We start from the raw sequence: 22,049 nt of genomic DNA, 5'->3' as shown, positions 1-22,049 counted from the left end.
TGACTCTGAAGACCTGAGATGTGACTCTGAGATGTACAATAAACACCAGGGTAAAAAAAAAAAAAAAAAAAAAAACCATACTGGCGAGATCTGTGTCTTATCTGAGTGTTTGGGAGGGCTGTTGCTGAGAACAGCTAGGTGAATAGCATCTCATGCTATTAGGTCTGTTCCTTAAAAAAACTGGCCGTTTTTTGTGGTGCGAAAAAGTGGTGTGAAAGTGGTGCGATATTGACTGCAAAATTTCTCTTGGGTCACTGCACCTTTTAGCAGGGAGCTAAACTAGCTGTTCCCAGTTCAGCCCCAAACTTTCCAGAATGGGTGAAAAGTAGGGAAGTCATTGCTAGGATAAGAATGAATCTTTCTTCTAAATGGCCAGAAAAGCTTGTGTGTAAAATGCCTCCGTAGTTTTCCACAGCAGGAGTGAGGCAGCACAAACATGGGAGCTTTTTCTGTCAGAGAGAGCTGCCACACAGCACAGGCTGTGGTGGCATCTGTGGAAACCTTTGCAAGAAACGCTTCTAAAGTGCTACAGATCACACTATGTCACTGACTGTATTAAAGAAATCAGCACCTGACTGGAAATCACACTACAGCAAGACAAGGCAGGAACATAAAAGCCGTGACTTCCCCGTCAGGCAGGCAGTGCTGAGCCCAGGGCTTCCCACTTGGCTTCTGGCAGGGAGGTGTGTTATGCGGAGGAGCTGCTGGAGGGAGCAGGGAAGACAGTCGGGGAGGTGCTGCTCTTGTTTTTTCACAGATTCCTGTCTTATTGGAGGCTTTTGGCCTGCCCAGAGTCAGGATATTAGAGGCAGGGATGGCAGGAGTGCCAGCTCGTCGCTTTCTCTGCTCTGTCACGCTTCATGCCTCATCAGCAGCTCACTGGGGGAGTGATGAATGTGGAGGGCTAATGGATGGTGAGAAAAGTTGGGTGTAAATAGGCTGTAATTAATAAATTCATACTGCCTGTATTTGCTTTGGAGATGCTCCAGAGACTTGGTTTACTTTAACACTCAGAGAGGTGGAGACAGTCTTCAGCTGCTGGAAGTGCAGGTGGTTTAAGTAGCAGTGAACAATGTCTCAAGCTTGGTTTTGGCCACGCAGCACAAACTCTGGCCCGTTTACTTCCAAAAGCTCCACAAGACTCTTTAAACCTTAAAAAGCCCTGCAGCTTTCTGGTTGTGTCTGACGTTCTTTCAGCCAATGACTCCTAAATCCTCAGTCCCTGTGGGGCACCTTGGGGTGCTACCTCAGGACCAAGGAGGTGCTTTGAGGGCATGTGCTGAGGTGGGTTTGCAGAGTATTATCCTGAAACCTCTATTTTTAGTCCCCGTTGTCACCCTGAAATATATCCCTGTGTGGAAATCAACCAGATCCTCAAGCGAGTTTCTTAAGTAACCTTGAAAACAGCTATTGCAATACAATTTATGATGTGTTGGCCTTGGGAAAGGCATTCCACCACAGATTCTCCTCTCACACGGGACTAAAACATGCAAGGCCACCCTTAATAATATTGTTATTAGGGTTTAAATATTGTTTTCTTCAAGAAACTGGAACTTTTTAGTCCGCGGCTCTGACTTTTCCTGTCAGAAGCCACGCGCACCTAACCCCTCCGCTCCTCCTGGCGGAGGTTGAGGGAGGGACACCCCCGCACGCAGAGCGGCGCCGAGGAAAATGGCGGCCGCTGCCCCTCAGCCCAGCGCGGCCCCGCCCTCGCGCCGCCGAAGGGCGGGAAGGGGAGCGCGCAGGCGCAGTGGGGGCGAGGCGGCGGCGGCGTCGTGGGGTGGGCAGGGGTGGTGGAGCGGGCAGAAGGAGCGGAGCCTGCATCGCCGCCCCGCGGGTGTGAGGTGGTTAAAAAAGGCTCTTTCCTGCCTTTGGGCAGCCGCTGTCCCCGTGGTGCGAGGCGTTTTCTGCTTGTTTTTGTCTCCCCTTCCAGTGCGAGCAGGGGTGGCTCATGGAGGTGCTGCAGAAGGAGGTGAGGTCGCTGCTGATGGCTGCCAAGCAGGGCTTGAGCCCCGAGCAGCTGGAGCAGGAGTACGCGGCCATGGTGGGCAGGCCTCTCCCCCTGCGTGACCTGGGCTTCCGATCCACCATGGAGCTGGTGGCAGAGATGCCCAAAGTTGTCAGAGTCTGTCCCAACGGCAAGGGCAGCGTTGTCCTCAAAGGTGAGGCTTCCTTTCCTCGCAGGGTGTTCGGCACCGCGTGCTGGGAGGAGGCGATGCCCCAAAATACTGAGGGTTTGCTGGGTGCATTCCCAGAGCTCTGGGTTCCATCTGTGTTACTATTCCTCATGTAGCTGTTTTGTTCCTCGTCTTTGATGTTTTTTTCCTAGATCTCAATCAACTTTGTAATGTTTTTCTGCGCCTTCCTCTTGAAAAAACCCATATGTTTCTAATTTTTGTACATTTTACGTTCTGCACTTAATTCAGTTTTGTCTCTTGTGGGTGCACCAGAACTGTTAAGCTCCACTTTTCCCATAAACGCAGGCTTCAGCAGGAACATAATCAGGGGTAAGGCATATTGGGCCAAGCTGTAAACATTTCCTTTCCTGGCCCTAAGGGAGGGAAGCTTAGTTTGTATTAAAGAAGACTTCTGATTTTCCTTAGCTTTGGGGAGGAGCTATGGAAATAGCTGTAGGTGTAAAAAGTTGATTGGGAGGAGTGAAATGATATTTTTGTAGAGCCCTACAAAACAGGAGAAGGCTGTTAAAAGGCATGGGGAGCATCTGGGTTGCTCTCAAGGGAGGCCTTGCCTGGATGGGTGTCTACTCTGTCACAGGAGCCCAGCCAAAACCAGGCTATAACTGCCTGCTTCTGCAGGTGCTGAGGGCTATACGAGACACTTTGGCATTGTCTGGGATGCTTTGCAGGCTCCCTATCCAGGGATCCCTTCTGTTTCAGCTGTTTGCTGTTATCTGGCAGAGCACAGAAAAGCAGTGGATGAAGGTCTGGTATCGGTCCTGCTTTGAGTTGTGGAGCTTGGACCACGTGGCCTCCAGAGGTGCTTTCCAACCCGCTTTATGGTGTGATTCCAACACTTTTGCCTCTAGCTGAGAGTAAGAATTGATGATGAACTTGAAGGACAGCTGCACAAACACAGTTCTTTCTCAAGTGTCACTGGTAGCACCTTTTAGTTTTGTAAAGTGGTCAGAGAAGCTTAGGTTTTTGGTTGCGTTAGTTTTCTTGTTTCGTTTGTAGGCCCTTTCAAAAATGACACTTAAGTCCATCAACATCCTGATGCTCTTAGGCTATGGTGAAGCCTTACTTAATTCTGCTAAGGGGAGTAGCAAATTATTTACTGTTTTACCAGCAAAACCCATAGCCCTTTCCTCTTGTGATCCTGTACACAAGTGTTTGATCACCCTACCTTGGATCTGGATTTAAAGGGTTGAGGGTTCAGGATGACCGTTGGTTGTTAAATATGATTCAGCCCAGTTTGCAAAAAGAAAAGAGAAGTGTTTGTCATGCTGGAAGCCAGCCATGATTTAGTGTGATTGCTTTTGAAACAGGTATCTGTCTCTGAAAAAGCTGGTGGTGGAAAGGAGAGAAAAGTGGAAAAAAGCACTTTGCCTATTTTGAGCTTTTAATGGTTTACTGTTTTAGTGGTTCTAATAGCTTTTTTTTTTTTTTTCTTTTTTTTTTCCTGTTGTAGCTATTGCAGATGAGACCACCAAAGAGATTTCCAAACTGATTGCCAAACAGAGAATAAGCAGTAAGGCACGGAGTGCTGCTAAGAAGGCAAGTGCATCTGCCTTCAGGAAGCAACAGAGTTTCTCTCTAAGGGGCAGGACTCCCACTCTGCCAGCAGCAGTGAAGAAGGAGCTCCAGGAGCTGCTGAGTTCCTCACCGCTTCTGCTCTTGGACTTCAATAATGCATACTCCAGACGCTTTGGGCGGACGTTTCGGTACACACAGTATGGGTTTCTCTCCATGTTTGAAGTCCTCAGAAGCGTGTCGGATATCATTGTGGTTAAGCAGACAAGAGGAGGTTCCTTGTTAACCCTCAAGGAGAGCTCATCAAGTGACACAGAGCAGGAAAAGATGCCACAAGGTGAGGCTGTGTTATTTAACTTGAAACATGTAGCTCTCGTAAGCACCATGGCCAAGCAGCCATGTCTCAGGTAGATGTTGCTGCATTTCTAGTTGCAATAGTAGTCCCAGTTCCCCTACAGCTTAGTACAGAAGGACTGTGGGGTGCTGCAGAAATAGTTGTTACAAGGGAGTTGTCTCAGTATCAGAGACCTTTACTGGAAGATTTCTACAGGTTGCTACTGGTTTTTGGTGCCAGGTGAAAGAAAGGATGCTGAGATGCTTCAGCATGTGGACTTTCTGAAAGTGTGCATGGGATGAATTTCTAGTCATTCCAGGCAACAGATAACAAAACTGTAGGAATCTCTTGAATGTCTGCTCCACAGGCTAGTAGAGCCTTTCCAATGCATTTTTTGAGACTGAAAATCTAGCAGTGCTAGTCTGAAAGGCTCAGCTATGATTTTCTACAGAAGAGACTGCAGGTGTCCTCAGTGTTACCATAACAGCTATGAGAGAGGGCAGAAAATCCCATACAGTTTTGGCCAAATTCCCGACTTGTCTGGGGAGAATTCATTTTTGCATCATTCTAGGAATTAGCTCAACCCTTAGCATGCTTGCCAGCAGAAGTTATTTTAAAATGTATCAGTACAGTGAATGATATCTCTCTAGTGCATATACATGAATGTGGTGACTGTGAATGGTCCAGAGATCAGGAAAATGCTACCTGTGCTTTCTTTCATTTTCAGATGTTTTGTCTTTCTGCTTAATACGTAGCTCTGCATCGGTCCAAGAAAGAATAACGTACAAGTTACTGTCTTTGCTGCAGCCTCTGCAGTTGAGATGCCTCCCTTGGAATCCAGCTGTGAGACAGAGACCAGCTGTGAAACGGAGAGCTTCCATGAGACAGCAGAAGAAAAGCCAGAGCCACTGGAAACACAAGCAGTACACTTTGATCACCTAAAACAAGTAAGCAGCTGGATGATCCACCTGTAGCTTCTTTGTGTCTGAATCTCAGGATAGATGCTCTTCTAGTACTTTTGTTTCTGTTGAGATTGTCTTGTTGAGTCATTGCTGCTTCCAAAAATTTTAGTACCTGTTTTAGGTGAATCTGGAGGTGGTAAGACTCACGTTAGGCAGGTATGTAGCTATACGTGTATATGCCATCCAAACCAAGGTCTTCCGCTGGTCTCCAGGTCTATGTTACAGATCATCCAAGATCAGCTAAGCATCATTTTGCTCCCTGATACTAGTAGTGATGCCTTTTGGTGCATTTATCTGTAATTGCACTTTTTAGTAACCTGAAGACCAGCTCTGTGAAACTTCCTCGGCTGCTGTAGGCAGGGTTTGTGTCTTGTTCAGTCATGTTAGGCTTTAAGAGAGGAGATCTGGACAATGGATCTTGGAGACTTTGATTCCTGCGGGCTTGTTCTAGTGAGCAAATAACGTTATCTGCAGGGACATAAAAGGTTGAAGTATTTTTCCAGTTTATGCTGTGCTTTGAAAGGGACCTTGCTCGTGTTTTTCCTTGCTACAGCAGCACACCTGTGTCTGAAGCTGACCCTTGCTGAGGGCATGAGCTTGGTCCTGGTGGTTAGGGGCAGCCTGTGGTTGGGAGCAGGGGAGTGCCTGTTCCTCTGTAGATTGAATGGTGGGGCCTGGTATGCATGATTTGGGGCTTTTTGTTTGCCTTAAATCTCTTACTGAAGGAAACCAGTAATGCTTTGTTCACCGTCTAGTTATAGCCATTCCTGATCTTCCTCATTGGATTTTGAGGGTTTTGAATTTAGCAGTGTATTTCCTACAAGGAGATGGAGAGGAACAGTTAAGAGGCTCTGAATTTGCCAAACCTGTTTAGGTGAATTTGTTTGTCCCCCTCTGTTTTGTTTTGTTGTTTGTTTGTTTGTTTGTTTTTTGTCCTCTTCTGAGCCACTTCAGGCCTTCCCTTTCTCCAGAAAATCCTCATGCGGTGAGTTATTCCCTCTGCCAAACTCTTCTTGTGGCTGTATGCAACCGGAGGATTGGAGTGCGCTGGCAGGAAAGAGTCCCAGGAATTCTTCCTGACTTCAGTGTTTTGTGTGATTGTAAACTTGGAAGCCTGTGACCGAGTTTTACTTTGCGTGGCAGTTCATAAAACGTGCCCTCTGGCCGTCAGCCCTGATTGTTTATGGAAATTTGGTTTGGTGTGATGAAGTCACCAGCAATTCCCCTAATTCAAGCAAAGCCTGCCTGCTCTTCCTGAAGGGCAAAAAAGGGTCCTGGTAACCTTGACCTCAAGTTAGGTTTTTGTTCCGTTGTATCACAGTGGGAATCTGTTTAAAGACCCAAGCAGGATAGGTCTTGAAAGATGCTTGTACAGCTACTATTCCTCATGAAATGCCGAGCTTGCTATTTTGTTTTAGAAAGGCCCTGAAGGGGAGGAGAGCTGCTTGGAATGTGCTGGCTGGTATGTGCAACGAACGCTTTTTCATCAGGGTGCTGCAAGGTAGAGGGGAAAGAAGTGACCTGATCCCTGCCCTGCTGCAAGGTATCCAAATATCCTATCACGAGGAACTAATAATGGAAGCCTTGTAAGGGACGAATGAGGGACACAGGCTCAGTCAATCCCCTTGGCCTTAAGAAGGGGAAAGTGTACAGAGCTGCTGCTCTCAGCAGCTTTTCTCACCCCGAGCAGAAGGAAAGGTGTCGTTCACACCGCTGTGGCAGCTGCCAGTCCGTCCCAGGGAAAGGAGTTAGCCAGTCTTGCAGACCACGAGATACTGTAAAAACAACACTTGCAGTGTCTTTTTTTTTTTTTTTTATGATTTTGTTGCTTATTCTGCAAACCTCAATTCTCAAGTACGTGTTTTCTGTCCTCGCCAAAATGTTGTTGCTACCAGTGCGTGAACTAGATGGTGAAGATCACGCGTGCCCTTACCAGGGTGATAAGAGCACTCTGGGAGCGAAACTGTTCCTTGGAAATGGCAGTGCTCACAGGCACTTCTTAGAGGAACTCCATGAAGTATGGATTTTTTTTTTTAGAGGTCATGCTGCTCAGGCAAGAATTCCCTCAGCTACTCTTTAATTTAAAAATGTTAACTCAATGTTTAGCTCAATGTTTTACTCAAAATTTTAATTAAAAAATTTCAAGGGCGTTAGCCATGACTCAGTCTGCAGAAGCAAAGATTCCTCCCTCCTTGAAAAAATGCTTAGAAGAGACTTAAAAGTGTTGTTACAAACACTATTTGCAGTTGAATTAGGCAGATAGGTGAAGGTATCTGTGCAGGAAGACACATTTCCCATACATGGCCTGATGTGTAATGCAGCATTAACTTGTAGCATATTCATTGTGAGTAAAAACGAAATTGTTTTGACTTCTGATCTTTGGAGGCATGCTGTTCATTGCCCTGAAAGAAAGCTCTTGAGGCAGTGAAAGTAGCATATGTACGATTAAGATTCCCCTCCACACTAGTTCAAGTGAAATAATCTTCTCAGCACGCAACAGTTAAAGAATGATGCAAAAAGCATAAGCTGTGCTAGCAAATTTGTCCAGAGTGAGAAAGGAACAGAATTTGTAGGTTTTGTTTGTTTTTGCCCTTGGGAAGTAGCTCTAGTGTGAAAATGAGATGTGTTGTGCCTTCTGTTGCTTGAATCATTTTCAAATAGTTTTGCTGGCTCAGTCATGTACTTTCATTGTCCTGGGGCATAGAAATAGCATCCTTTGGATAAAATTCAACAGAGTTGGTGGTTGGTTTTTTTAGCAGCAGCCATTTAACATTGTCTAAATAGGGGACATGACTTCAATTCCTCTCCTTTATTCTCTGTAGGAATACAAGCAAGGTATACACCACTGTTTTTCCTCTAGAGGGAGGGAAGAAGGAAGGAAGGGAAAGAGAGCGAGTGTGAAAATGTGAAAACGTTCCATTGCAGTGGAAGTTTTAATCCAAGTTTGTACAACTTGGGATTTGCTGATACTCAGCAATTCCCAGGAAAGCAGAGCTGTATTTTGAACCTAAATGGAAAGGTCGTTCATGTGTGTTCAGTGCGTGAAGAGACATCTTAGTACCACTTTCCTCTTACCCCTTTGTAGCCTCAAGATTTGGAGCAGTCCCTGCTAGACGAGATGATGGTGACGCCAGAAATCCCTCCAGATGCTGTTGAGGACCGAAGCCTTTGCAGTTTGCCACCACTTGAGAGCAGGTGCTTGGTGGGAGTCTTTGTGGAATTCATCGTCTCTCCCAGCCAGTTCTACATCCGCATCTGCAGCAGGGAAACATCTGATAAGCTGCAGCAGCTGATGATGGAGATGAGGTGTGAACCTTTTGATAGTGCTTCTGCCTGGGGTGTGTGTGTGTGTGTGTGTTTGCGCTGAGGGGATAGGGCAGGTCTTGATAACAAGAAGTGGAGATGCCTGTGTTGTACTGAAATGTGTTCATAATGCTTACCCATTCCTGCTAGCTAGCAAGCAGATGATGTGGTTAATAACAATTCACAGTTGCATGGCTGTGTCCCAGACAGTTCTAAACTTTAAAAGACTGGAAAGCAAACAAAAGGGAACATTTTTGTCTTCCTTTGCACCTCCATATGTTCTGTGCTACTACTATTAATGAGCTCAGTTAAGACTTTTACGTTGATCTTTCACATTTAACTAAAAAGCAATGGGTAAGAGGCCTTTGTTGTTATTTACATGTGAAACCAAAACCCCATCAGTGACTTTGGGTCAGTTACATTGTGCGTTTGGGATTCTGTTCCACCACAGCCATGCTACAATTCCTATTAATTGTGTGCCAAAGTAAGCACATCTGTCCATGGGCACATGTAAGTGTAGTTACAGACTCTGAAGACAAATACTATAGGTGTAGCCTATATTCCAGAAACTGGTTTATAAAAACAAACAAAAAAAAAAGTGATGTGTCAAGGTAATGTTTAATGTTAATGACTAGACTGACTGTATTTAGCCTCTGATGAGTTCACTTTTCATTGGACCCTAGGAAGAAAGCTCAAATGTTAGAGTTTGAGTTTGCATTTCCTATTGTCATTTCAGTTTCTGTTCAGCAGAGCAGAGATGTAAAGCATCCACCAAAACAACTCCTGAAAATTCGTGTTGTTGGGACTTTGAGAAATGAAGATTCTTCTGAAACACTGTATTTCTCCTTGTTCTTCTCCTGCATCCTACCAAGCACAGTCTTTCATTATGATGTTTTGCAGACGCTGTTATTCAAATAAACTTGTTTCTGATCGTTATATCATGCCTGAGTCTTCAGTGCAGCCTGGACAGCTTTGCTGCGTAATGATCTCGAAATGGTGGTACCGGGTTGTCATCCACCGTGTCGTCAGTGAGCAGGAAGTGGAGGTGTTCTACCCAGACTATGGAAACATAAGCATTGTCCGGAAGTCTTGGCTGAGATTCCTCAAGTAAGTAAATGAAACGTGGTTGACAGAATCACAGAATGTTTGAGGTTGGAAGGGTATAAGGGGCCAGTTGTTACTGCTGTTCCTACTGTTCCTGTTCTCTGGATATGGAGTGTTGTCTAAAGCTACTGTAGGTTTTTATTCATAAGTGGAAAACCCAATAAGTACCTCTCTATTCCTAAGTGAATTTTACAACCCACAAGAGGGTTAAGTTCTGCTCGTCTGCTTGTTTTTGCTCTGTTTGCTGTAATGGTCATGACTCTGTTTCATGTTGTAGGTGGTGCTACTTGAAGCTCCCTGCTCAGGCCATCCCGTGTTCCTTGGCATGGGTGAAACCCATGGAGGTGCGTCTTCACATGCAGTTTTGTTTACTGATGTGTGTATGAGAACTGTCAGGTAGAGGTTGACTTTTTCACCTGTTAAGGGCAAATAGTTGGATTTTTTTCATGTCCTTGTGATATTAACAGAAACAATTCTGCTGTAATGTTCAGTGGAGCATCACTGCGCCTCTCTGCAAGCGATCACCCTACCACCCTGCCTTCCTTATGTTAAGCAACTCACTTCTTCCCCCTTCAGTAGTTCTTCAGGGTCCTTCTGAATGCTTGGTACCTCCAGCCCTGTTCTAATCTTTTTTTTTTTTCTGTGACCAAACTTTGAGTTTGGTGCAATCAATAAAGCCAGCCTGCGCTGAGAAAACTGTTGGTCAAGAAGCCTGAGAAACACCATCTTTCCAAAGGAAAGTGTGAGCAGAGTTGAAACTTACGTGGTTTTAAAATATTAAAAAAAAAAAACCTGTCCACTGTTTTTTTATTTGGTTGGTTTTTTTGAGGGCTAAGGATTCACATTTTTCATTGCTTTGAGGCTTAGCAGTGTCTTAAAAACTTTTTAACAGTCAACTTTCATAATCGTGTGGTACAATGAATTTACCAAAAAAAAAAAAGCAAAACCAACAACAACAAAACCACTAGAATACACAAAAGAGCCCTACACAATGGCATTTTTGACATCTGTGGTAAAGTCATTAGTGAATGCCACAGAACTGTGCTTGAAAATGAATACTTGGGGTGAAAAGTTACCCCAGGGTAACTAGCAAAGCTTGTTTGCCTGACTTTCCTGTGTTTATCCCTAGCCTGACCAAGAGTAATTGCTTTTATGAGAAGTGACTGCAAGGGAAAGTCTCAGGTGATGGCTGTTGGTCTCTTTATAGTAACTTTATGTTCTTGTTTCTTCTTGAGGGTACATGGACCAGTGCAGCAACCCTCCAATTCCAGAAGCTGTGTGTCTCAAAGCTACTTGTGGGCATTGTGGATGAATACGTGGATGGCATTTTGCATCTTTTCCTGTGTGACACATCCTCGGAGGAGGATGTCTACTTTCACTGTGTCTTGAGGGACCAGGGATATGCAGACGTCTGCGGAGAGAACATTCCTTCCCAGGTCAGGAGGGATACGTGGGCTGCTGAGAGGAAGGGCAGGAGAGGGTCAGCTGGGTGCTTGTTGCAGGAAGATCTTTAGTTTAAGCTGTAACTTGCATGTTGGGTTGCTTGTATTGTTTATTCAGCAGATGCAGAATGAGTTTTTGGTGGGATTGGTTCCTGTAATTGTGTTTTTGCATGAGTATATCCAGTTTTGGGAGGGAGTGGAGCACTGCTGAGTAATTTTATTCCTGGAGGGCAGGGGGAGTTGATTTTTGCAATAAGACAATTTCTGCCAGAATTTGGCGCCAACCTGTGGTTGCTGTGATGCTTTTTAAAATGTATTAGAAATTAATTTTTTTTTGTGGTGGTGGTAGTTACAACATAGCTTTCTTTACTATTGGGGTTGTTGTTTGTTACCAGGGATTCAAGGAGCTGAATCTGTCAGCCTTGTATACTCAACCCAATGCTAAGCAGGAAGATTCTGAGCTGGTGGAGCCAGACTTTTGCTTGCAGCAGGAATTTCTGGATGCAGACAAGGAAACATCAAGCTTGAGGCTGGACGAGGATGAGCTGTGTGACCAGGTGGGCACTCGGCTAGGGCATGGCCATTGTTTGAAATCAGCTCCAAGGGTTGGTCGACATGTATTGTATTAGTATCGTGCAGCTTTTCAGGGAGTTTGTTTTCCAGAACCACCATGATGTAAAAAATAAATTTACAAACGGATCAGAAATGCAACATGTTCTCTGGTCCCTTTGCAGACTCTGTGAAGTCTGTCTAGTCAATGTTTCCTCTGACCTCTGTGATCTCCTGGGCAGCAAGAATGGACTCCTGTAAGAACTCAGACCAGTTCCTGATCCTTGAGATGAGTTGAGCTCGGTTTGGCTTAACACTTTCCTGTTATGCACGCACCGTAGCCGAGGAGTGGGGTGCTTTTCTCCTGTTTTTTGGGGTTTGGCAAAGGATGTGTAACAACTAAGGATATCGTTCAAATGTGGGAATGGAACAGAAAAACTAGTGGTATTCTTTGTGTTAAGGGTTTTGATTCCTCTAAAAGGAAGTGATTTGCAATCCTGAGTGTTTTGGGGTTGTACACAGCTATGATTTAATTCAAAAAATACTCTAAGGATGAATGATACCGAGATCTGGATACTGCTGTACACCTTTGATTTGAGAGCATATTAAAAAGGAGAGTCCTTTAATATTTAACAGAGAACCTGGTGGACAAAGTGGTTAAGCAGGTGGTAAAACTCAGGTCTTGAGTGCAATCTAATGTAGTACCATGAGAACCAGTGTTTCTCTACAGGAGACTCTCTGCTTTCCCATTATTTATATTGTGGTGTTTTGGTTTTCTTTTTCTTCTCGACATACCTTGCTGCAGTGGCCAAAGCACCTTTCAAGGAAATGTCAGTTGTTGAAGTGCTCAGGAGAGTGCTCAATAGTGGGCCTGTTCCAGGGCTTTTTTCAATGTTGTTTCTCTGAAAGTGTTGCTAAAGCCTCGTGTAATGCTAGTGAGTTGTAAAGCAGTCATTTTACTGAGACTGATTTAGCAGACAAAGTCTGTGTGCTAGAGAAACTGTATATAAGTTGTAAATCTTGATTATTAATGGTCTTCCACTGCCTAAAACTTGATATATCATCTGACCTGAAGGTCCGAAAGCCAACATCGTAATTCATAGTTTTGGAAGAAATTAGTGTGATCAAGACTCTGCAAATCTGAGTTTACTGTGTTCTTGCTTTTTTTGTTTTGTTTTTGTTAGGAGGGGGGGTATTATTGGAAAAATCTGGGAGTACACTCACTAGTTGTAACACTCACTAACCGGGTGTAAATGGCAGGCATAGCTGGCAACTTGGAGACTAGAGGAAGGCACAAGCATTGAAGTTTTGTCCTGTCCCCCCTTAAATGCAGAATGGCTGGACACTGTTGTACCGGCTCTGTTAGATTGGGCCACATCTTCATGGTGAGGTTTCTCAGAAGGCTGCAAGAACTGGGAGGTGTCCCTCTGCAAGTACAGTTTTATTCAAGAAATACATCTTGTGGTTGTGGAAAGAAGTTAGGGTGACAGCTAGTTCCTTGATCACATTATTGCCTTTCTTTGCATGTTCTTTCTCTAAGTTGCCAAACCTTCTCCAGAAAGAAACGTTGTTAACTTCTGAGCAGAGCAGAAAAGGCTCCTTTGCATTTCTCTCCGTTAATCTGTCAGAGTGGCATCATCTGCTTGCTCAGTAAGCTGCCCTTTGGATTTTCTGCCTGCTTTCTTCTGCCCACGCTGGCTGTGCCTGTTCTTGTTTTGTCTTCCTCTGTAGCAATGCCATTCCTCTACTGAGGAGGAATGGGAAGATGTGCAGCCACTTCCAGATGAAGTAAACGTTGCAGGAACAACAGATCAAGACCCTGAAATTGTACAGGAAGAGAGAAAGGAAACTCCCACAGAGCTTATGGCAGTAGCTAAGGTAAGGGCATTTTTCACAGCTGCTGCTGTTAGGGGGAGGTTGTTTTAGCTTTTAGATTATTTGAATAATGCTTTGATTGCTTTAATGTTTTTTAAAGTGGCTAGCAATGAAATAACTACTGGCTGTTAGCATGAGCTCAGAGCTGTACATTTGCCTTTTGCTCTTGTTTCTGATGCCACTGATTATATGCTAGCTTCCCCAACAACTTGACACGCAAGTGAAATGCACGACTGACAGTTTCGGCACCTCATGGATCAAACCTGGCCCTTCTTCACTCCTAAACATTCCCCTGCAAATGTCAAACTGTGTGTTTAGAAGCATAGGAATTTCCTCACTGAATCATAGAAGTCATAGGCACATGGTCTGTCCTTGGCTGTCATCTCTGTTAAGTGCTTTAGAAAAAGTGACAAGAAAATCTTTTAAGGAAGACTGTGGAATGGAAAACTAAATCCTACGTGTACATATTAGGTGAAAACGTGCTCCAGTCAGCTGGTTATGATGACAAACAGAAGGATTTCATTTCTCTGAATCCTCCTCATCTCTTCACCCCTGTAGAACTCTGGCACTTGCAGCATCACCAGATGGTACTCCCCCATTTCTAATTTTTGCTGCTCATGCTTTCCTTTTTTAATGGTGATGGTGGTAACTGTGGGAATCAGGAGGAAGCGTAGACACTGCCTTACTTCTTTCTTGCCCTTCACAGCACTCTAAGTCTTTTGTCTCTTTTGTAAATAGCCTCTTTCTGAATTACTTCCATTCTTTTTCCAGTACTAGTAGACACTTGCATCGTCCACGCTTGGACCATGAATGTTCCTGCTCTGCCCTGAAGTGGCGGTGACACTGCCAGCCCCCCCACAAGGGCAGTGTGGGTGGCAAGAGGAGATGATTCTCTTCTAATGTTGTTCTTTTTCCTTGTTCTAACATTGTTTTTTTACTGCATGTTAGCTAAGAGTTTTCAGTGGGCTGATGATATCAAACTGAGTAACTGGTTAATTGAACTTCGGTGATGCCTGTCATTCAAATTATTGTGTTGTTATCCTGTCAGCTCTGAACATCTGCTGTCCAGCCTTGTAGCTCTCCTTGGTGCACCAGGAGCTTCTCACAGTCGCCTTGTGAGCAGCCGATTTAAACCATTTAAATTTACTTGTGTAAAAATCACTTTGGTCTGGGCTAAGCCTCTGAACACTCTCACCAATGGACCTCTTCTGAAGGTGGATGCCTTTCTTCTGCTACCTTGACACCAGAAGAAACCTGGGAGAGCAGGCACCTAATCTCTGAGCAGCTACATTTGGGCACAGTGAATTGCACTCTTGTTTGTCTGTTGTTTCACTATTTTTTCCCCTTCGTGCTGAATCAGTAATAGAAACACTGGCTCCACTCCCAGTTTGTGACAGAGACATGGGTGGTCATCGCAGGAATTTAAGTTTAATTGGCATTTTTAACTCAAAATGCAGGGGAACTTCCTCTGACTCAGTTCCCACTCCTGTGGAGAAACTCCCTCTGTAATTGCTGTCACTTGTTCTGCGTGGGGCTGCTGAGAGATGAGCCAGCTGTAATTCTTTGCTCAGGCATGGTGATTTGTGTCTCATAATAATCTGTCAGTCTTTTCAGCTTGTTGTGCAGGAGGAGCTGCCCTTTGGCCAGGCTTGTGAGTAACTGTAATTTAAAAAAAAAATCCTGTTGCTGACATTCCACTTGTTAATGGACTTTGAGGGATAACAAAGATCAGGGCTGCTAATGAACCAAGTGTGCACTAATCACACCCTCTCCTGAGGGCTGTTTTTTTTCTTTTATACACTTGCAGACACCTCAACTTCTTGAAGAGTCCTCAAAGCCTGCCGTTGTCTTCAAGTCACTGGAAGACGTTTACACCTCCTTCGTCTATGCCAAGCAACCAGCAGACGTGAGCCAAGATGACCCTAATAACGTAGAAGGATTTTCCAGCAAGACTGAGCTTCACGAAGCTCTGCATCCTTCTCTTCTACTTATGGCAGCACCGTTTATGCTGGACAACCGTAACAGTACGAATAGATTTGTCAGTAAGAATTAGGGTAGAGGAAAGCTCAGCAATCTCTTACTGTGCTGTGAGTCTTGCAGGCGATGTAAGGTGTCCCAGGACTGGTGCTGTTTGTTTGCTAGACCAGATGGAAATGTTGGCATTTCTTTGGGATGAGAAGTAGCAATAATAAATGGCTGGATGCAATGCTTTGGCTTGAACTTTGTGCAGCAGGATGGATTTCTGAGTGTTTCTTGGGAACAAATGAATCGAGAGTTGTTTCTCTCTGATAATTTTGTCTTTCCTGGACTTTTACTTCCTTTAATGGTGAAGTTTTTGCTTCTCCACTCCCTATATTACCCCGTGTTCATTTCATAACAAGAGGATCCCCTCCCGGGTGTAATGGAGAAGAGCATTTTTTTAACCTTATAAGATCCAAGATGGGATGTCCTTTCATTTTCAAAATGATGAAAGAATTTACATCCCCCCATGTGAAAGCTGCCCAGTGTACAAGCTAAATTAAGCGATGTGCCCAAGGTAGTGCCTGTTCATTCCTTGAAACTGAGTTGTTTGATGTGTGGAATGGAGGCCTCAGTCCTCCAGATAGGACCCACTTACTTCATGTCTGCTTTCCCACCTCTGGGGACATAGAGGATAGGGGGAGAGCCTCTCAGGCTGTGCTGTATTTAGGGCTCATTCAGGAGGTGTGCAGTAGGAAATCCTCACACCATGCCTCAGTAGCATCCAGGCAAATGGGTTTTCCAGTCTAAGCTGGAGTCCTTAGAGTTACCCTCTGGATCTTTCTTTTGTCTCCCTCCTTTTGCAGATGATGAGAAAACGAAGACCAAAGACCTTCCGGGGAGTCTCGCACTTGCCCCATGCAGTGCCAGTGGGCTGAACGACCAGGGGGCATCGTGGAAACTGTGTGTCCCTCCTACCACGCTGTCTGCAGTGCTGGCAGCTACTGCGCGCTTGGCCACTTCCCGTGGCTACTTCCAGTGGCTCCCAAATCTGAGAAAGGAGCCGTGACAAGAGGGGAGAGCTGGAGCTGCTGCTGAGGAAGGCTGTGGGGAGCAGCACGACATCACCGTGCTGCCACTCTTAATTCAGAAGCGTTTAATCCTTTGAAAAACTTGAGTCTGACATCTTCTCAGATGCGCCCAGTGCCTGTGCTGCATGTTACTTTTACTTTCAGGGAAACGGGTTGTTTTTCTTGTGCTGGTGTTGTTTTATTGCTCTTTATTGCTGATGTTGTTTTATTGCTCTTTAGTGGCTTGGAAAAACATCTCTGTATCACATTTTGTTTTGTCCGCTGACGTGAGGAGAGGGGAACTGGAAACATTCCTCACTCGGTGCATGGGGGGGTTAGCATTGTGTGTACAGGGGGTTGGTTGTGTTTTGTTTTGTTTCTATCACAGTGGGTGCTCTCGCACAATCCTTGCTGTTAGGAGGGGTGGTTGTACGCCAGCTCACGCCTCTGTCTGTCGAAGTGCCGCTAACCTCCAAGAAGAAACCTCCTTCCTTAAGACAAAGACGTTGACTTGGGGATGAATACCACGAAAACAGCCTCAGGAATCCCATTTTACAGATGTCAAATGAGGTCTGTAAGGAAGAAGGCAGCGAGAGGAGAAGCTGGATGTGTTGGCTGCTTCAGTCATGACTGTTGTTTTAGACTGGCCTCTCTGTTTCAGGGTCTTCAGTGATTTTTATCAGAGCAATAACAATATCATTGGTGTCCGGCACGAGTAATATTTTGCATGTAATGCCTGGGGATGGAGGGAGATGCTGAGACTGCCTGGCCTCCGAAAGCATTTGTGGCTTTCATGCAAAGACAACCTTCAGCCCAGGACCGTGTTGTCCTGCAGGGTGTTCACAGCGCTGGGGCTGAGCACGGCTCACGCTGGCATCGTGCAAGCAGAGCATTTGTGGAAGGCCATGGAGAGGAAAGGGAGCTGTGGCACTTCTTGGGGCTGGCAGGGGCTTCCTTTTCAAGGAATAAACTGCCCAGGGCAGGGCTTGGCCTGGGAGAGTTGTCCCCCCCCAGCGGCTGTACAACCCTGCGGGGAGTGCCAGAAGTTGCCGGACATTTCTGGTCCTGTGTTAAGGCCACGGGGCTGTACCAGATGGGTTTGCCTCCTAACAGGGAAGGATGGAACAGTTGAGCTTGCGTGGAGTTTTCCGGGCAATGGAGTTGGCGAGATGAGAGTGCTTTTTATCTTTGTTTTTCTGCTCGCTGCAACTGAATAAAAGTTCTCAAAGGGGAAGACTTCTGTGGAATTGTTTTCGTCTCAATTGTTTTTGGCATGTCAGGGAGGTTTCTCAGGTCCAGGACAGATGAGAGTTCCCGTTTATGCGGGAAACCAGTTACGGTGGTGCCTTATTGGGATGAGAGCAGGGGAGAGAGGGGGTGTGGATCTCTGTGACCTGGGCAGTGGGTGATTTGTGGAGCTAAGACTGCCATCGGGACAGCCCTGGGGCTGCTCTGCTCCTGCCTGGGTTTGTTCAGGGACATGCTCAGCAGAACCCAGTTTGGTTTCGGTGAGACAAGAATTGGGGCTGGGGGGGCCTCACTGCTTCTCTTCTAATTGCTTAAATCATTAATTAGCAGTTGGGCAGCCCCTTGCTGGCCCTTCTGCAGGGCAAAGGGAGGCTGGGGCTGGCAGCTGGGGTTTGGAGACTGGGCTCAAAGCAGAGAGAAGAGAAAAAAGCACCCTGGCACAGGGCTCCGCGCCTGTCGCCGTGGCCCCAGCGCTGTCGGGTGGCTGCTAGGTGGCGGCCGAGGCACAGCTCTGCTTGCTTCAGCCTAAATCTCCTCTTCTTGGTGGATCCCAGAGGGCGAGGAGCTGATGAAGCGACTCTGCGGGGTGCAGAGCATCCTTATGGCTGGCCCCCAGCAAACCCCAAATCCCATGGGCATGGCTTGCATGGGGACTGCTGGCCTCCAGCTGGGGCAGCTGCATCCCCCCCAGCTCAGCAAGCAGTGGAGCTGAGGTCGGTTTGGGGGGATATCAGCTGTAATTGGGGTTGGGGGACACAAATGGGATCCTGGAGAAGGGGATGTGCTCACCAGGAGCTTACATCTGTGTGGAACAGGAGTGAGCGAGCTGATGGGAAGAAGCCAGCAGGCACTGAGCAGGATCAAGACATCCCCTGTGGCCTGAGAGCTCCCTCGTCTGCCAGGTTTCGGAGGTAGGGAGCATGTTCTGGGCTATCACCGCTGCATGTCGCCCTTTTTTCACGCTCAGGTTGTCTGCAGGAGGCAGGCTATAGGGTTTTCCTGCAATCCCATGTATCCTTCCTGATGCTCTGAGCTGGTCAGTGTATCTATACCTTTTTTTTCCTATACATTTTGGCCATTCATGCCTTGTCTGCGAGCACTGTGGTTTCTCTGCTCCCAGAACAGCTCGGGTCACATCCCTCATGCCTGACAGGTCCCTGTTTGTACATCTGTTGTTTAAGGGAGTGGAAAAAAAGCTGCTACCCCCACCCCGAGGTGTGCCCACAAAGGGCTCCGGCTCTCGGGACGGGGCTGCTTTCCTCTCCTTGCCCCCAGTTTCCCCCAGCTAATGGGTGGCTGTGCCGCCAGCAGCAATTATTGACTGGCAGTCCCCAGGGCAGAGGACTGAGATGTTTAGAGGAAATTAAAAATTGAAAAGCAGCACAGCTCCGCCGCCCTCCTAAAAGCTGGGGTTAAGCAGGGCGCGGGTGAGGTGCATGCTCTGGGGACACGATAATGGACGGGGGCAGTGCAAGGGGTCCTGGCAAGTGTCCATGGGGGATGGCTTGTCCCACCCAGACAGGGCACAGGGGGCCAAATTGGGGTGCTGGGAACATGGGGTCCTCTTGGCCGAGCCCCTGGGTGCGGAGATGACCCCAGACCTGGTCCAGCTCCAGATGGAGGCGAGGGGCGGGGAGGTGTTTTTGCGTGGGCTGCGGAAGAGTTTCTCGCCGTGTCTGTGAGCAGCGGTGGTAAACGGGAGCTTTGAGCTTTAAACGGGCTGTCAGGAAGCATTTGGCTGTCAGGCAGGAGGCTGGAAGAGACAGCTGAACAAAGTGCTGTGGCGCCGGCTGAGCGCCCACGTCCCGCTGCTGGGGTACCCGAGGTGCCCGGTGCCACCGCCTCCCTGCCCCGGCCGTCCCGTTTTCCACCTCAGTGCTTCAGCCCATCCACTCCCCCCTGCACCTTTGGGTCAACCCATGCTTTACAAAGTGGGGTTTGATCCAGCAAGTCATTTGGGCTTTAAAAAAAAAAAGTGTTTCTGACATCAAAACCTTTCTTCTTTTATTTTTAGATTTATATTTTTTTCAGATGGAAATGGACTCTTTGGTTCAGGGAGGGTAAAACTGCACTCAGCCCTGCATCAGATTGCTTCACTTGACCCACGAGTAAATGCTTTTCTTTCCTCTGACCTGGAAGGATTTCTTTTTCTTTCCATTTAGCAAGAAAAAGGGAGAAGCAAATTCTCGGCACAGGTCACTGCAAAACAAGGTCTGGAGCCGGAGCTGCCTTTTCAGCCCCAGCGCCATGCTAAAACCCATCAGTGCTCCCGAGTGCACGCAGCAGTCCCTGTGGGGGCTCCCTGTGCAGCAAGAAGCCCCTTTTGCCCCATATGTGGCCAGGAACAAGCAGCTGTAGGGCCAAGCAGGGGCAGCTTTGGGGTGAGCGGCAGTGGGGATGGTGCTTGGGCCCAGATGGATTTTTGGAGGGCGATTTTTGCAGCTTCCAGCTTGTGGTTTGTGCTAGTTAAGTGTGCCTAATCACTGCCAAAGCCCCTTTGGGTTTGGTTTGGTGCTGGGATCTCTCTGCTTGTGGGAATGAGCGTGGAAGAGGTTTGGAGAGCAGAGGAGGAAGGGGGGGTCCCAGCGCTCGCGCCCCGGGGCAAGCGGCGTGCGTGCCTGCGTGCGCGCTCCTCTTCCCACCCGTCCTGCTGCCAGGAGGTTTCTTTTCTGGTTCAGCTCTTTCAAGGCAGAAGCTGATTGCAGAGGGGTTGCGATCTCACTTGTGCTTTTAATCCCACTGCTGTCAAGCTCCATTAGGAGGTTCGGCATCAGCTCGCTACCTCTGGGGCCGGGCCGCCGCTCGCCCAGCCTGAAATGAGGCCAAGGCTGGGCTCCACGGGAAGGGATGGGATGGATGCTCGGGGCAGCTCCGTGCACCACAGCGGGAAGGCTGCAGGACCCCCACGGGCAGGGGGTCACAACCAGGGGCTGGGCATCCTCACCCAATGCCCTGCAGAGAGGCAGAGCCCTAAATCCACCCGGGGGCTGGCCAAGGGTTATGCCTGCCAGGGCTCTGCTGCATTGATTGCGGCCAGAGTGTGGCTCTGAAATGTTTCTTTGCAGCTGGGAAAGGGAGAGCCCTGCTCCAAAAAGGCCTTCCTGGGGCTGTAGTGGAGGCTCTCAGCTCTCTGCTGGGATTTAGGGATGCTGCTGCCCATGGGGTCGCGCTGGCACCTCTGCATCCCGTCTTTGCTGGCTCCTGAGCTTGGCCACTGGTGACCGCAGCAGGGGCTCTGTCCCCAGTACGGCGCAGCTGCTCCCAGTTGTACTGGTTATTGCTGGCTGGAAGGAGTTAACTTCGCCACGTGCGCTACCGCTCCCCACGGGCGGCTTTTCCCCGCTAACCCAATCTTGCAGCGGGGATCGATGCCGCGGCCGTGCCACGCGGGGCTGTGGCTTGGCAGGCGGGGACGATCGATGGCACCGCGCGGCGCTGCCCAAGGAAGTCCCCAGGCAGAGCAGGGCAAAGCCCCCCTGGGCTTCATCCTTCGCTGCAGTGCCAGGGGTGGCACGGAGCCCAGCGTGGCTCAGCCCCAAAAGGATCCCCCCGTGCATCCCAGCAGCCACCGTCCTAGCACCAGGAGAGGCAAAGACGGGACTGGAGGGGGGGCACCTGAGCAGAGGCCAGCTTTGGGAGCAAGTGGGGGTGGTGCAGATAGGATACAACGGGCAGCAGGAGGAAGGCACGGAGGTGTTTGTGGATCTGGCTTCGTGCTGCCGCATCGAGCGGTGCTCGGCCGCTGCAGCGCTTTCTTCCAGCGGCCGGAAAAAGCTGCTCGTCCTCATCAAATATTTAGGCTTTGTGTTCAACACCCGGAGAGAGGGAAGGGGCGTTTGGGAGCTGCGCTGCGCCCAACATTGATCGGGGCAGCGGCCGCACTTCTCCTGCAGGGCTGGGGAAAATCCTGCTCGGAGTGAAAATGAATGCTGTTCTTTTTCTGGGTTTTAATTTCTTGAAGTTTTCCACAGCCCCAGCCAAGCCTGAGCCATCCCAAGGAGAAGGGGATGGATGCACAGGGGCTGATGGGCAAAGGCTTCTTGCTCCCAGCTGGGGGAGTGCGATGGGTTAATGCTAGGCTGCTGCCTAATTGCGTGAAGAAGCTGCAAACCCCCACCCGGGGAGGGGAGGGGGAATATCCGTTGGTCTCTGGCTGTAAAATACACAAGGGCTCCTCTTTAATGTCATTTATCTGCCTTTGGGAAGGAGACAGCATAACTCCGGCCTAACCACGTTACTCCCGGCTCCTCCTGCCTCTCCTCCACCACCCCTGCGGCAGCGGCCCTGGGGCGAGCTCCCAGGGGCTGGGTGTGGAGGAGAAGGATCCTTGTTTTGGGAACACAACCTCCCTTCCCCAATTCCTAAGGGGGGGAAAAAATCAAACAATAAATCAAACGATCAAACAAAGATATATCTGCATCATTAAGGAGATGCCAGGTCTCCCCTCCAGCCCGTGCATTGGGAGCAATGGGTGCATCCCCAGCCCCGATAAC

The 22,049-nt window shown here is 47.8% G+C and overlaps 1 protein-coding gene across 1 annotated transcript; it reads left to right on the top strand.

Moving 5' to 3' along the window:
* Positions 1 to 1,749: 1,749 nt before the first annotated feature.
* Positions 1,750 to 17,542, top strand: TDRD5 (tudor domain containing 5). Its single transcript, XM_084527251.1, has 11 exons — positions 1,750 to 2,162; positions 3,649 to 4,047; positions 4,852 to 4,991; positions 8,092 to 8,312; positions 9,210 to 9,416; positions 9,691 to 9,757; positions 10,649 to 10,849; positions 11,251 to 11,412; positions 13,136 to 13,282; positions 15,087 to 15,303; positions 16,105 to 17,542. The coding sequence occupies exons 1-11, from the start codon at positions 1,952 to 1,954 to the stop codon at positions 16,305 to 16,307; spliced, it is 2,175 nt and encodes a 724-aa protein (XP_084383377.1). The 5' UTR covers positions 1,750 to 1,951; the 3' UTR covers positions 16,308 to 17,542.
* Positions 17,543 to 22,049: the final 4,507 nt, after the last annotated feature.

The sequence above is a fragment of the Aythya ferina genome, assembly GCF_964211825.1.
Source record: "Aythya ferina genome assembly, chromosome: 8".
NCBI classification, from domain to species: domain Eukaryota; kingdom Metazoa; phylum Chordata; class Aves; order Anseriformes; family Anatidae; genus Aythya; species Aythya ferina.
This window is presented reverse-complemented; position numbering and strand designations above follow the sequence as displayed.